The 16,354-nt window shown below is 46.5% G+C and overlaps 1 protein-coding gene across 1 annotated transcript in view; it reads left to right on the forward strand.

The window, feature by feature from the left end:
* The window catches only part of LOC309333252 (mediator of RNA polymerase II transcription subunit 27-like), an 80,027-nt gene extending 71,039 nt beyond the window's left edge, over window positions 1–8,988 (forward strand). The window contains exon 3 of the mRNA XM_081846674.1: window positions 8,204–8,988. Coding sequence (XP_081702800.1) covers window positions 8,204–8,338 — 135 coding nt within the window. The 3' untranslated portion in view covers window positions 8,339–8,988. The remainder of the gene's footprint in view (window positions 1–8,203) is intronic.
* Window positions 8,989–16,354: the final 7,366 nt, after the last annotated feature.

Here is a 16,354-nt window from a genome sequence, read left to right on the forward strand (position 1 = left end):
AAGTTTTTCCGCGCCATGGACTTGATGTTTTCCAGCGAGATCGAGCAGGGAGTGGTGCGCAGGCAGTTAATGGCATGTAAACAGGGGAGCCGATCTGTACGTGAGTACTGGACTGAGTTCACCATGCTGATTCATAGACTTGGGTGGGACCTTGCTAGTGAACCTATTCAAATGCTGTTTGAAGAAGGTCTCTCTCCGGCAGTGAAAGATGAACTTTCCCGGGCGCCTAGGGCGGAGTCTATGGATCAGCTGACTAAATCAGCGCTGTCCATTGGGGCACGCCAGGAAGCTAGAGCTATGGAAAAGCAGGAAGGAAAGGGGGAACGTTGGAAGGACTTCCGCATTCCAGAGATTCCGGAGCAGCCTTTCCCGCCAGCAGAGCCGATGGAACTTGGAACAGCGCGCGCGCGCGCAGTTTCAAACACCAGTGAAGGGCGGAAGAAGGAGGGAAAGAGCGGCAAGAGATGCTATCTCTGCCAACAGCCAGGTCACTTTGCCAGAGTCTGTCCGCAAAGGAAGGAATGGCAAGGGATGGCGGGAACTGTTGGGGGGAAGGAGGAAGAAGAAATCACGGAGCAAGTAAAAGCCAACGCCTGGTTGCCGACATCAGGGCACAGCAGCCAGGCCAGGGAGTAATGAATGTGCCCACGCCGGAACCTCCAAGACCAGCGCTTGTGATAGAGGTGTTGCTGGAACTGGCAAACGGACACCCACTGAAGATAAAGGCGCTATTGGATTCAGGTAGCTCATGTAATTTCATGAGCAAAGAGTTTGCAGCTGCACACCAGATACAGACTATCCCATTGAGTAAGCCTTTGCAGGTTACCACGATTGATGGGAGGGAGCTGTTGGGAGGAGAAGTGAGCCAACAGACTGTACCAATGATAATGAGGGTGGCACGACACACCGAACTGATAGCGTTTAACGTAGCCACCTTGGGAGGAGCTCCTATTATCTTGGGTATGAGCTGGCTGGCGCTACACGATCCGCTAGTAGGCTGGCATCAGAGAGTGGTTTCCTTTGGATCAGCACATTGCCTAGAACACTGCAAGGAGGGAGAGGCTCAGGCAGGCGCCAGGGCCACTCTAGCAGGGATGGAAATGATGGACAAGGGGAGGGTGCCACCACAATACGCTGACTTGATTGACGTATTCAGCGAAAAAGAAGCAGATAAGCTGCCCCCGCACAGACCCTTTGATTGTCAAATTACCTTACTCCCAGGAGCACAATTGCCAGTGGGCAAGCTGTATGCAATGTCAGACAGTGAGATGCAGGAGTTAAGGGAGTTCATTGACAAGAATCTCAAGCGAGGTTTCATCAGAGAGTCACGAGCGGTGGGGGGCAGCCCAGTGTTCTTTGTGGACAAAAAAAACACGGGCAAGCCCAGGCTTGTATGTGATTTCAGGGCCCTAAATGCAGTGTCAGAACCAGTGACTTTCCCTATGCCCAGAATTGATGACATTCTAACACGGGTGAGAAAACGGAAAATTTTTACCAAGCTGGACCTTAGGGGGGCATATAACTTGATACGTGTGAGAAAGGGGGATGAGTGGAAGACCACTATGTTCACCCCCTTGGGGGCCTTTGAGTACTTGGTTATGCCTTTTGGATTACAAGCGGGCTCCGCCTGTTTTCAATCATTCATGAATCACGTCCTGGGGCCACTGCTCTACAAGAACTGCGTAGCGTTCTTAGATGACGTCCTGGTGTACTCAGACAACGAGGAGCAGCATGTGCGAGATGTAAGAGAGGTACTGAGCAAGCTGAGAGAAAACCGGCTGTGGGTGAAACTGGAGAAGTGTCAGTTTCATACCAAGGAGGTGGAATTCCTGGGGTACCGGTTGTCTGACAAGGGATTGGCCATGGATCCCAGCAAGGTTCAAGCGGTACTGGAATGGAAAACACCAAAGACCAAGAAGGACGTGCAAAGGTTCCTGGGCTTCGGAAACTTCTATAGGAAATTCATCAAAAACTTTGCCCATTTAACAGCGCCCATCACGGATTGTCTTAGTAGCAAAAAGAAATTTGTTTGGACGGGAGAAGCGCAGAGGGCGTTCGAACGCTTAAAGCAAGCGTTTGCGTCGGAAGAGCAACTTTTGCACGTGGATCTACAACAACCAATGAGAGTGGAGACTGACGCGTCAGACCGAGCGGTGGGGGCCGTTCTTCTCCAGCCGGGAAAAGATACGTCTGAATGGAGACCGTGTGCATTCTTCTCGCGGAAGTTGAACAAATCCGAGAGGAACTACACAGTGTACGACCGAGAACTGCTCGCCATTCATGAAGCATTCCGGAAATGGCGGCACTTACTGATTGGGGCGCAGCACAAGGTTCAAGTCCGAACTGACCACAAAAATCTGGAATACTGGAGAACAGCCCGAGTGCTGAACCAGAGACAAGTGAGATGGGCCCAGGAGTTCTCCAAATTCCACTTTGAGATTCGTTACGTACCCGGCTCCGAGAACGTGAGGGCGGACGCTCTTTCCAGGAAACCTGAGTACTTAGAGGGGGAGGGAGCGCCTGAGGCAAGGCATGTAATCCCTGAAGACCGCTGGGTGTGTGGGGCGGCATTGGTGGGGCAGAGGGAACTGATAGAGGGTACGGAGAACGATGAATACGCCCAAGAGAAACTCAGAGAGCTCCGGAGGACAGAGGAGAACACAGGGGGGTTCGAAGAAAAGAACGGGGCGTTGTATTACAAAGGGGCACTGTACATACCCGACGGGGAACTGAGGGGCAGAGTACTCAAGCAGTTGCATGACAGCCCCACAGCGGGACATTTTGGACAGCACAAAACCATGTGGTTGGTTACCAGGGAGTTTTGGTGGCCCAAGGTGAGGGAGGACGTACGGGAATATGTCAGGGGTTGCGACAGGTGCCAGCGAGCGAAAGGAGAGAGGGTGGCGCCAGCGGGGCTATTACAACCCTTACCCACGCCCAAAAAGCCATGGGAGGCAGTATCCATAGATTTTATGACGGACCTTCCAAAATCCAAAGGCAAAACAGCTGTCATGGTGGTGGTAGATCAATTAACCAAGATGTGTCATTTTATAGCCTGTTCACATGCAGTCACAGCGGAGGAAACCGCCAAGTTGTTTGTAGAACATATTTTTAAGTTGCATGGCGCCCCCTTGAGGGTTTTGAGCGACAGAGGGAAACAATTTACTTCCAGGTTCTGGAGGAAACTTATGAGCTTACTGCACGTAGAACTCAATTTCTCAACTGCCCGGCACCCAGAAACCAATGGGCAAGCGGAAAGGGCAAATGGGGTTTTACAACAATACCTGAGGTGTTATGTAAAAGACAGAGAAAATGATTGGGTGGATAAGTTACCTCTAGCAGAATTTGCCTACAACAACGCGGAGAACGTGTCCACAGGGATGAGTCCCTTCCTGGCAAATTATGGGTGTCACCCCCGGGCATTCCCAGGAGAGGGAGGGGAGAGGTGGAGCGTGCCGGCGGCGGAATATTTTTTTGAAGAGATGGAGGCGATCCACCGTCAGCTTCAACTTAACTTAGAGAAAGCCAAGGAAGAATATAAGAAGCAGAGTCGGAAAACACTTGGGTACCAGCAGAGGTAGTCAATGACGAGGTTTTAATAGAAACATTTCATCAGCGTTTCCCAAGAAAACCGCAACCCGTGGCTCGATTTAGAAGGGAACACTTTGGGACCACCGATGAGGAAGGGGAGTTTGAAGGGTTCCCAGAGTCAGGGGTGGGTGAAGAAGCCGACTCCGACGAAGAAGAGGAAGACGGGGAGAGAGACGGTACGCCGTGGCTGGAAGTGTTAGAATCCTCGGACGACGAGGAGAGTTCCTTCAGGGGCTTTCCGCCCTCACCGCCAGTGGGAGAGGAGGCGGGAGGGGGTGAAGGGGGCCCTGGGGGGGAGGTGGATGTCAGGGAACTGCCATCGGAGAGACAGGTGGTGGACAGGCTCCAGGAGAATAGGAGAGAATCTGCAGCAGAAGAGGGAACCAGCAGGGGGAGTGCAGGAGTCACAGCGGAGGGGAGGCTCTGGGATGCTTCCAGTGAGAGTAGTGGAGAGGTAACGGGACCCCCGTTGGGAACGCCCACCCTTCGCCGGAAACTGTCACGCAGAGAGTCACGAAAGCGCATGTCTGTCAAACAGCTTTTATGTTGGCGTAGATTCCGTAGACGCCCACTGTCAGATTCTACCAGCGACTGACGGAGTCATGCTTTGGGGGCTCCGTTAGTGCATCGGTTTGGATGACCAGCCAAACCCCAGAGGGATCAAGCTTTTACGCACAAGCAGCTCATTATCCCATCACATCGGTGAAGCAGGTTGTCTCAAGATATGGCAAAGAGAAATTTCCAAATTTTTGTGGGAAGGGAAGAAACCCAGGATTAAACACCTGATCTTAATAGACATAAAAGAGAGAGGAGGCTTTTCCCTACCCGACCTAAAACTTTATTATGAGGCAGCCTGTTTCACCTGGTTAAAAGATTGGTGCACGTTGCAGGATCCGGACCTCCTGGACCTGGAAGGTTTTGACAACCGTTGGGGATGGCACGCCTACCTAATATATGGAAAAGCGAAAATTCATAAAAATTTTACCAACCATATAATAAGAAAGTCACTCTTTGCTGTATGGGAAAAATATAAAAACCTGATGGAGCCTAAAGTCCCGTGGTGGACTTCTCCAGTAGAAGCCATAGCAGTAAAACGGAAAAATACTCAGGAAAGCTGGCCAACATATAAAATACTTCTAAAAAATGAAGATAACCAAATAAAATTAAAAAAATTTGAGGAAATAAGAGAACACATTTCAGACTGGTTCCAATACCATCAGTTATTTGAAAAATTTAAATCTGACAAACAAAAGGGGTTCTCAGTAGAAACTTCCCGATTCGAATCTGATCTTGTAAATTCTAAAAGAAAAACTCTTTCCAAAACTTACCGACTCCCCCTTGACTGGACAGTCAAGGAGGAGGAGGTAACAGTGGCAATGGTGAGGTGGTCTCAGGATTTTGGCCATTCAATAACCATGGCCCAATGGGAAAATTTATGGAAGATCAATTGGAAATTCACAAATTGTTACACGATTAGAGAGAACTTTCAAAAAATGCAACATCGATGGTATCTAACACCATGGAAACTCTCAAAAATGTATAAAAATGTGTCAAGTAATTGTTGGAGATGCGGAGACTCAGGAACATTCTACCATATGTGGTGGACATGTAGGAAAATACAGGTATTCTGGGAGAGTATACATGTAGAACTGCAAAAAATGCTAAAGATCTCATTCAATAAAAAACCAGAGACCTACCTCCTGGGAATAACAGATTTGGATATTCCACAAAAGAGGAAGGGTATCTTTTTATATGCGACGGCGACAGCAAAAGTTTTGATCGCAGCAAAATGGAAGAGTAATGAAATCCCCTCTATACAAGATTGGATCCAAAAGCTGACAGAATATGCTGAATTAGATGGTTTATCAGAAAAAATAAAGAATAAATCCAAACAGGAATTTGTTTCTAAATGGGAGGTTTTCAAAGAATATCTGAAAAATAAATATAGTAGTTTAAAGTCTGTTGCAGCATTCGAGGAACTTCAGTAATAGTTGCTAGGTAGAGAGAAGAAATTAGATTTATTGAGAATAAGTTTAATTATGAAAAAAATGTGTATTGGCAATAAGTAATTTGAACTTGAAATATGGAATAGACAGGAAGTTGGGTCTTTAGTGTTAAGACCAATAGATGTTTTATTGTTTGCCAAGAAAATTATGTGTCTATGGTTATTTTTGTAATTTGTGTGTAATTTGGTACTTGTGTTTTTTTTGTGTGTGTGTTTTCTTGTTTTTTCTTGTTGTATAAATAAATATTTTTTTTAAATAAAAAAAAAAAAGAAAAAAGAAAATCGAATCTGGGACCTTCTCCATGCAAAGCAGATGATCAATATCAAGCTATGGGCCTTTCCCTATATACTCTGCTGTCCCACTACTTTCCATAAGTAGATGCAACTAAAATTCAGTCTGCACACCTGCAAGTAGGTATTTGGGGTCAATATAGTAAAAAAGTATCTCTGTAGAGATAAGGCTATGAACCAGATGCTTTGTATACTGAAAGTGCAGAAAATACTCCTGCCTGAAACATGGGGGGGTGGGGGTGGGCAGCTGCCAGTTTTTGTCGGCCAATCTTCCTACCCTGGTGCTGTTGGACTCCAATTCCCATCAGCCCTGGCCAGTATCACTAATGCTCAGAGATGATGGGAGTTGTAGTCAAACAACATCTGGAGGGCTGCAGGTTCCCTATGACAATAGCAAAACATACAGACCAATAATGTGTTTCTCTTTTCCAATTTTTAAAATTAATTTTCCACATTTATAACAGACATAACATATAAAACACACAAAAAAACACACATTACAATACTAAAGAAAAAAAAAGAAACAGAAATATAAACACTTATTACTTCTAAAACCCCATTTAACTTTCATTGTTAACTGACTTCCTCAAATCCTCCCTAACTGAATTCCATTATATCACCATGTAATAGTTCTCCAAAATCATATTTCTAATAAAATTAACTCCTTCAATTTACTATCTTCTTCTCTTTTCTTAATGATCTAAATCCATAATGCTTTACAATTCATTCTTATTCTAATCCTAAACCTGTTTGATACTTTTAAGTGACTTCTAATTATTTTATGTTACAATATTTGGCTAAGTAATCTTTAAATTTCTTCCAATCCTCTTGTGTCTCCTCTTCTTTCTGGTCGCGGATTCTTCCAGTCAGGTCGGCCAGCTCCAAAAAGTCCAACATCTTCATCTGCCATTCTTCTACTGTTGGTATTTCTTGCGATTTCCAGTTTTTGGCTAATAGCAGTCTTGCCGTTGTAGTGGCATACAAAAACAACCCAATATCTTCTTTGGGCAATTCCAATCCTATTATTCCAAGTAGAAAGGCTTCTGGTTTCTTAACAAATGTATTTTTCAACATTTTTTTCAACTCATTCTAAATCTTTTCCCAGAAGTCCTTCACCTTGGGACATGTCCACCACATATGATAAAAGGTGCCTTCTTTTTCTTTGCACTTCCAACATAAATTATCATTTGTGTGGTAAATCTTTGCTAATTTTACCAGGGTTAAGTACCATCTATACATCATTTTCGTAATGTTTTCTTTTAATGCAGTACATGCAGTAAACTTAACCCCTTTCTTCCACAACCTTTCCCAGTCTTCTAACCCCCGGAGGGCTGCAGGTTCCCTATGACAATAGCAAAACATACAGACCAATAATGTGATTCAGCATTAGGCAGCTTTGTGTGTTTTTGTTCCCTTCTGTGCCCAAGAGTCACAGAAACTGGTATGTTTTTTATCACTGCAGCCAAAATGGACCTGATCATATTTATTTATTAAATTTATTATATCCTGCTTTTCCTCCTTAAGGAGCCCAGGGTGGCAGATACATGAGTGATTAACAGTTTAATCATCTAAAAACATCCCCAATACAGAAACAGACTGGGAAATACCTCTATTTAAAATGGTTGTTGAAAGAGGATGGTTTTCATTAGGTGCCAAAGACAACAGAGATGGTAAATATCAGATTATATATTTCCCCAACAGAGGCAGCACTGCCAAACAGACCTGCCCTAAAATTGGCAACTCTTCATGCCTAGTCATGGCCCTCCTTTCTGATCAAGATTTAAATCCATGTTGGCCATGAACAAAAGATATCTGCATATATTCTTGCTGAGACTTAAGGCACGTGTTTGAAAGGATAGCTGTGAAACTGGTTTTAGAAATGTTTCTGTATGATTTCACATTTCTGAAGCATGTGGCTCTTGGATAGATATCGTTTGGATGCAAGAGGCAGACTCCAGCATGTCATAATGAAAAGGTCACTTTTTATGAGCTGAATTTGATTTTGGTCTAGCTGCAAGGAAGTCCTGGCTGTCCATGGTGACCCTTCAGTTACAAATACCTGCTTGTCACTGCAGGAATTTCTGTTTATGTTGTTGCTTATTGAGAGAGGACAGGCATTCCAATAAAGTATACTATCAGCTATACTGTGACCTTGTGGGTTTTTGGTATACTTCCTTCTAAAGTCTGCCTCTCTCTGGACTCAAGCCAAGATACATTTCCCATCCTCTGCATCATTGGTCTTGACATAAGTGATGACCTTGGGAGTGTCCATATTAAGTTTCCTCCCTTCTTTCTTTTTCTTTCCGACTTTTAAAGACCTGGTTAAGAAGTTACATGAAGCTGTTCCAGGCTCCATGCCAGCGCTGCGGAAGGTATCTGCAAGATGGTCTACCACCCACATGGCGGGACTTTTGGACACTGGAGGAGTTCCATGACACCTGTAGGCAGTAGTACAACCTGGAGGCTGACGGAAGTCTGTGGAGGAAACAGACTCAGAAGTTGGGTCCCAAGAAACACCTCTTTACTGTTTCTCCAAATATCTGTATGGACAACTCACAACTTAATTTGTACAAAATCAGCTTTATGCACTTGGCTGGGGGGGGGGGGAGTAAAAATAAACACGGGGTGGGTGTTGGGGGCTGGAGGAGTTGGCAGTCCCTCCCATCATTGCACTCATCTTAGAGGGAGCATTTGGAGGTGCAGGGAGACAGTGTAGTGGCCTTTGTAGTGGCCTAAATTATTGGCAAATAATTTAAATTTTGATTCCTTTTCCCATATTTATTTTTGTTTCAGATACAGCAGGCTTTTTGTTATTTGTAGAATTTCTATAGTTTCCAATTTCTGACATGTAACTTTGATTTGCTTCCTAATTTTTGTAGAACCAATTGGTTTATGGTGCTGTTCTAATTGTTTCAATTCAATATGTAAGGATGTTGCTGTTTGTTCATGTTGTTTGCATATCTTATTCTTTCCTGCCATACTGCTGCTTTCATAGTACCACACATCATTTTTTCTGGTAAATCTATATCTGCAATAGGTTCAAAATGTTGAGATGGTTGTGGAGATGGCTTCCACAACTAATTGGCTGGTTAGTAATTTAGCGTCAAAATGCCATGATTGTGTGGTTCCATGCATGTTTAAAATAGGATTAGTAGACCAGACTGGAGAAGGATCAGGTACCAGGCAGTGGTGGAGAAAGGGGGGTAGGGTGGGGGCAAGCCGCCCTGGGTGCCATCATGAGGGGGGAGACAAAATGTTCAACGTGCCCGCTCCCGGCCCCGAAAGAAAGCAGTGGCTTCGAGTGAACAATGCTGCCACGTTCTTTCCGCTGCCGCCGGTTGCCCTGGTGGGAAAGGAGAAGTGGGGGGTGGAGGGTGGGGGTGGGGGTGGAGGGTGAGGGTGAGGGTGAGGGTGAGGGTGAGGGTGAGGGTGAGGGTGAGGGTGAGGGTGAGGGTGAGGGTGAGGGTGAGGGTGAGGAGAGGTCAGCACGAGCCCAAAACTCCAGGACACTGACCCTCGAGCCCGGCCGTGGCTCTGCCTCCTCCTCTTCTCAGGGAGGACACCTGACCGGCCAGCTACACACGTGTTGCCTTGGACCGTGAACGTGCCTCCAGTTTGGGCTCAGGCAGAGGCTGGAGCGAGGAGGGACCTCACGGCTGGCTTCAAGGGGTGGGCGCACGTGCATTTGGAGCGCCCGTGTGTAGCTGTTTGCTCTCGCCACGTCCCGCCTGCCTCCAAGGCTGCTTGTGATGGCCTGGGATTCGGACTCGGAGGCTGAACCTGAGGAATCCCAGCCTGCACAGGACTCCCTGCCTCCAGAACCAGCTGAGCCTGAAGGGTCCTCACCTGTGCCGGATCCTCAGGTGCAGGCACCAGCTGAGTCTGCTCTGGCTCCTGAGGTGATGGAGGACCCATTGCCTGCAGGTGTTCCACTCTCAGCCCTGTCAGGGGAAGCTGAGGTTGCCTCTGGGTCTGGTAACCCTCCAGCCTCTCCTGGGCTGCAGAGGCTCAGGGCAGAGAGGCGGAGGGAACTAAGTTCTTGCAGGAGGAGTGCTTGCCTCCAGGCTAGGAGAGGCAAGTCACCTGTGGACCGGGGCCGCCCTATGCCTTGGGGCAGATAAAAGCCAGCCAGCCCCAGTCCCAAGTCGCGGGAGCAATGTTGTTGGTAGCCTGTTCCTGCCTGCACCCTGTCCTGCTCTTCTGCCAGAGTTCCTGACCTCACCTGACTCCCTGCCTTGGACCCAGCTTCAGCTTTGACGGACTGCCTCCATACTGCACCCTCGACCTTGGACTGGACTTGGACCTAGCCGCACGGATAACCCTCGGGACCAGCACACTGCTGCTTGCTTCTTTCCCCGCTGGTTGACAGGGAAGGAGGCGCTTCCCTGCCAGCGGCTGCAGACGGCGGGGGGCGGGGGGCGGGCGCCTGTGTGGCTCCTTGCTTTTCTCTCTCTTTATTTCTCCATTTCCTCCAAGGGAATGATAAAATGGAGGGAGTAGGACTCTGAGCCAAAAAGAAAAGGGAAAGGGGTAGGGAGAGAGAAGGCAGCGTTGGCATGAAGCTAAGCCGGGTCTAAAGATGTCTGTTAAGAAGCAGTGGGTCTCTTCCCAGCTCACTTTTATTAGCCAGGATCAAGGAGACAGGTGGTTGGTTTCACTTGTCCAAGCAGCCTGTCCACATCCTAGGAGGTAACAGATTTGAATTGATTTGATGCAGCTTGACTAGACAGGACTCTAGCACTCTCTCACCCTGGCCCTGATCCCATAGTGGAGTCCACCTCTCTCTGAATCTGAGCAATTTCATCTGCAAAAAACTGCAGGAGATATTGGAGTCTTTGCCAGGCTCCGATGTCAAAGGTGGTTCTGTTAAATTGTGAACCACCTGTGTAGTAATAGCGGGGACTATTTCCCCCCCCCCCCGACCAGTCCTCTAGACCAGTGTTTCCCAACCTTGTGCCTCCAGCTGTTTTTGGACTACAATTCCCATCATCCCTTGCCACTGGTCTTACTAGTCAGGGATGATGGGAGTTGTAGTTCAAAAACAGCTGGAGGCACAAGGTTGGGAAACACTGCTCTAGACACCAGCAGGACCTGGCAGGAAGAAGGAGAGTTCGCTAGGTGTTGCAAGTCACAAGCCCAAACAGTAAAGCTACCACCACCTCCTTTCCTGGGCCACCCTCAAATGGGGTTCAAGGAGGAGAACCCCCTTTGATATTTACCAGGTTGCACAGGCCTGAGTCACTTTACCGTGACGCAGAAAGAAATTCAACAGGTAGGTGTCCAAACGGTAAGGCACCAGTTCAGCTTCTCCTAGCAAAGGCACAAAATACAAAAGGCAAAAGTCCTTTTCCAGGTTTATTGAAAAAGCCACTCAAAAAGTTTGCACAGTTCTTGAAAGGGTTACAAACAGAAAATAAAAAGCTAACTAAAATCATACTCACACAGTAACAGTTCAAAGCACAGCGAGTAGTCAAAGTCCTTTCACTGGTCAAACGCCCTCAGGTGAAACAGCAGGGCAAGATGTTCTGCAATTTGCATCTGAATTCCCCAAACCTTTATCCTTGAAAACCCCACGTGGAGGACAGGTTTAGGGACCAATCATTTCTTTAGGTTAATTACCAATTTACCAATGGTTGTATGATGAGACAATATCTCTTGATTGACAGGAGACCAGCACAGCTGAACTTTGTTTAGACTCAGAGGCCTTGAAATCAAAAGGCTCCCACTCTGTTCCCAGCTCTCTCTGACAGGTACCAGGCTCTTGACTTGTAAATTACTTGATAGCCTTTTGTACCTTTTCACACCCAATCCACATTCAAGCCCCCAGCTGCCAGGATCTGCAAATCAGATAACATCCCATCCTGCCTAAAGTCAGGATGTAATTGATTCACACTTCTAAAGACAGGGAGTTTTACAAAACAAATTCCTTCCAGTAGCACCTTAAAGACCAACTAAGTCAGTTCTTGGTATGAGCTTTCGTGTGCATGCACACTTCTTCAGATACACTGAAACAGAAGTTTCCAGACCCTTCTATATAGTGAGAAGGTGGGGAGGGGTATTACTCAGAAGGGTGGTGGGAATGGGTGATTGGCAGATAGCTGTGATGAGCCTGTTGACGACTCTTAACGACTGCAATAGGTCTTACAGGAAAATGCAAGGGGTGAAAAGGTGAAAAATGGCTTTGTCATGTATAATGAGATAAGAATCCAAGGTCTTTGTTCAGACCAGGTTTCTCCATGGTTTTAAGTTTGGTGATAAGTTGTAATTCAGCAGCTTCTCTTTCCAGTCTATTTCTGAAATTCCTTTGTAGTAAAACAGCTACTTTGAGATCTTGTATAGAATGTCCTGGGAGATTGAAGTGTTCTCCTACTGGTTTCTCTGTCTTGTGATTCCTGATGTCCGATTTATGTCCGTTTATTCTTTGGCGTAAGGTCTGGCCTGTTTGTCCAATATAGAGAGCTGAGGGACACTGTTGGCATTTTATGGCATACACAATGTTAGACGATGAGCAATTAAATAGTCCCGAGATGGTATGTGTGATGTTGTTGGGGCCAGTAATGGTGTTGTCCGGGTGTATGTGGCAGCAAAGTTGGCATCTGGGTTTATTGCAGGCTCTGGTGCCAGTGTCCGTGTTAGGTCTGGTTGTAGTATTATTGTGGGTTAGGAGTTGTTTAAGACTGGGTGGCTGTCTGTAGGCAATGAAAGGTCTTCCTCCCAGAGCTTGAGAAAGAGAACTGTCATTGTCCAGGAGAGGTTGCAGATCTCTGATGATGCGTTGTACTGTTTTAACTTGGGAGCTGTATGTGATGACTAGAGGTGTTCTGTTATTTTCTTTTTTGGGTCTGTCTTGCAGCAAGTTCTCTCTGGGTATCAGTCTGGCTCTGTTGATCTGTTGTCTAACTTCATCTGTTGGGTATTTTAGTTCTAAAAAGGTTTGCTGTAGATCTCTTAGGTGAGAGTCTCTGTCTGTAGAATTGGAACAGATGCGGCTGTAACGTAGTGCCTGGCTATATACAATGGACTGTTTGGTATGTTTGGGATGGTAGCTAGAGGCATGTAGATATGTTTGTCGGTCAGTTGGTTTACGGTATAAGGTGGTGTCTATGTGCCCATCCTGTATTTTTATAGTAGTGTCCAAAAAATGTATTTCTTGCATAGATTGATTCATTGTTAGGTTGATTGTGGGGTGAAAATCATTGAATTTCTGGTGGAAGGTGTTCAGGGTCTGTTGACCATGTGTCCAGATGATAAAAATATCGTCAATGTATCGCAGGTACAAGAGAGGTTTGAGTGGGTAGGAGTTTAGGAAACGTTGTTCTAAATCTGCCATGAAGATGTTGGCATACTGTGGGGCCATGCGGGTGCCCATTGCTGTGCCGCTGATCTGAAGGAACAGGTCATCACCGAATTTGAAGTTGTTGTGGGTAAGGACAAATTGGCAGAGTTTGGTGGCAAAGTCCGCTGTGGTTTTATCTGAAATGGTGTTCCTTATAGCTTGTAAACCATCGTTGTGTGGGATGTTGGTATACAGAGATTCCACATCCATAGTAGCTAGTATAGTATTGTTGGGAAGATTATTTAAAGATTGTATTTTCCTCAGAAAATCTGTGGTGTCACGTACATAGCTGGGAGCACTGATGGCATATGGTTTCAGAACAGAGTCCATATAACTGGAGACACCCACTGTAATAGTGCCAATACCTGAAATGATGGGGCGTCCTGGATTGCCTGGTTTGTGTATTTTAGGTAGAAGATAGAAAGTTCCTGGTCGCGGTTCTGTTGGTGTGTTAGTGAGGATCTGTTCTTGGATGTGTGGGGGTAGCTCCTTAACAATCTTGTTCAGTTCTTTTTTGTATTCTTGTGTGGGGTCTGAGTCCAATTTTATGTAAAAGGCGGTATTGGAAAGTTGTCTGTGAGCCTCCTGAATGTAGTCAGTTTTGTTCATGATGACGACAGCTCCACCTTTGTCCGCTTCTTTAATTATAATGTCTGGGTTGTTTCTGAGATTATCTATGGCTCTCCTTTCAGCATGGTTTAGATTTTGTTGTAAGCGATGGTGTTTTCTGGTCACATCTGTTTGGATTCTGTGGCGGAAGCAGTCAATGTACAAGTCCAGTGTGGTATTGCGTCCATCAGGAGGGGTCCATGTGGAGTCCCTTTTAGTGTAACATTTTTTCGGTGGTAGTTGGTGGAAACTTCTGTTTCAGTGTATCTGAAGAAGTGTGCATGCACACGAAAGCTCATACCAAGAACTGACTTAGTTGGTCTTTAAGGTGCTACTGGAAGGAATTTGTTTTGTTTTGACTATGGCAGACCAACACGGCTACCTATCTGTAACAGGGAGTTTTACAGTTAAAGAGACCAGACACCCCTTCCCCAGAAGGCCACAGTTTTAACTCTCCCACAATGCCTCACACCTGCGTGAACCAACGTTTTGACATACCAAAATTTCCCAACTTCACTACAACCTGAAAGAGTCTCCTGCTCCTATTTTCTGCAGATGCAATAGAGGCAGTGAAGAAAGCCCTCTTCGCCGTCGCTATTGCCACTTGGTAGGCTCGTCGCTGAGCTCTAACCCGTGTCCAGTCTGATTCAAAATGAGTTTTCCGCCACCAGTGCTCTAGCCTTCTCAGCTATTGTTTCATTGCCCTCAGCTCCGGGGAAAACCACGGGGCTGTCCAGGCTTCATGCAATTGGAGAGGGTGCTTTGGAGCCAGACAGTCAATAGCCCTGGTTAACTTCGCATTCCAGCGGGCCACCAGGGAATCAGCTGAAAGGCCATCAACATGGGATAAAACATCCACTACCACTCTCTGGAAACCATTTGGGGGCGGACCATCCAAATCGCTCCCACCTCCCTGCAGAGGGGAAGGGTCGCAGAGAAGTCCAGTTGCACCAGGAAGTGATCTGACCATGGCACTTCTTTGGTTTCACTTTTACTTGGTGTCAGTTCACCCACGTCACTAGAGGTGAACACCAGGTCTAAGGCATGTCTGCGGCTATGAGTTGGGCCAAACTTTTTCAGGGACAGCCCCACGGAGCCCATGCTTTCCACAATGTCCCGAGCGGCCTCTTGTAAGGTTGTGTTGACATGGATGCTAAAATCCCCCAGGACAACCAAGCTAGGTGTCTCCAGGAGCATATCCGCCACGACCTGAAGCAGCTCGTGCAGCAGGGAGGTCGGTACACCATAAGGAATCCTGTACTGCCCCTATTGCCCAGCTTCCGGAACATGCACTCAGAAAACTGGGTCTTCCCAATAGGATGCCTTTTGCAGACTAATGACTTCCTAAAAATCACTTTACCCCCCCCCTCGCCCACATGACCTGGGTTGCTGTGCGTACAAGAAACCTAGTGGACGAGCAGCGGCAAGGACAAGCACATCTGCTTCATTCAACCAAGTCTCTGTCAAACATGCCAGGTCAAGTCCTCCATCCACAATCAAGCCGTGGATGGCAGTGGTCTTATGAATCATTGACCTGCCATTGCACAGCAACACCTTCAGGTCATGTGGGTCTCCCTTGTTGATTCCAATATGCATCCGGTCAAGACCAGACCTGGAGGCAGAGATAGTCTTCGGAGAACAACTAAACCTGCCTCCTTGGTAATGATGTGGTCTGGTCTTAGCATAGCTCCTCCTCCTACCTGTGATCACAGAGATCTGGTGTCTCAGGACATCTTCACCTGTGGAAATTGCCCCAGCCATTCTATTAGCTGGGGCCCACTCCCCAGCAGCCCTGACCCTCTCCCCTTAGGAACCAGATACAAACTATAGAAAACAATAGGAAAAAAACCCCCAGCAAACCAAAGAACCAAAAAGAAAAACAATTCACAATTATATTAAAAATGAACGAACCCCCAGCCCCATCTAGACATTAATCCCACCCCAACACAGTAAAAACCAAATCGTAAACCAAAATTTAAAACACCCCCACCACTTAAAATGACACAGATAAAATATAACTTAGAACCAATTAAAAAAAGGAGTCCTCTCTGCTGAGTAGCCGCTGCAGCCTTTGTGAAGCCTGTCAGACCCCTCCCCAAACCAGGTGGAAAGAGGCAAGGCGGGGCCCTTCCAGCCCTTCTCAGGCAAATCATAATATATCCAGCTGCCTCAGCAGAAAAGAACAGAACCTTCTGGAAGGAATTTTCTGGTTTCTGCCCTCAAGACTTTAGCCATGACATTTTGTCCCACTGCCAAAAAAGCATCTTTAGCTCCCTAGTTTCTATGTGTAGGAAAAAAATGTGATATGACCATAAAAGCAGGGCTAACAGAAAGCCAATAGCCAAAGCTGACAAATAATAAATCATATAGCCATTAAGCCTATGAATAATCTAACAACGTGGATCAATGAAAAATAAGAATGAGCCAGCTATCTGTTTATCTGCTCATCTGCTTCTGTAACTGCAAGCTTCACTTAGTACAAAGTAGGCCGTTGGCTAAAAGCGGGTGGGGTGCTTAAAGTC

Source organism: Podarcis erhardii, assembly GCF_964252035.2.
Source record: "Podarcis erhardii genome assembly, chromosome: W".
Classification (NCBI taxonomy): Eukaryota; Metazoa; Chordata; class Lepidosauria; order Squamata; family Lacertidae; genus Podarcis; species Podarcis erhardii.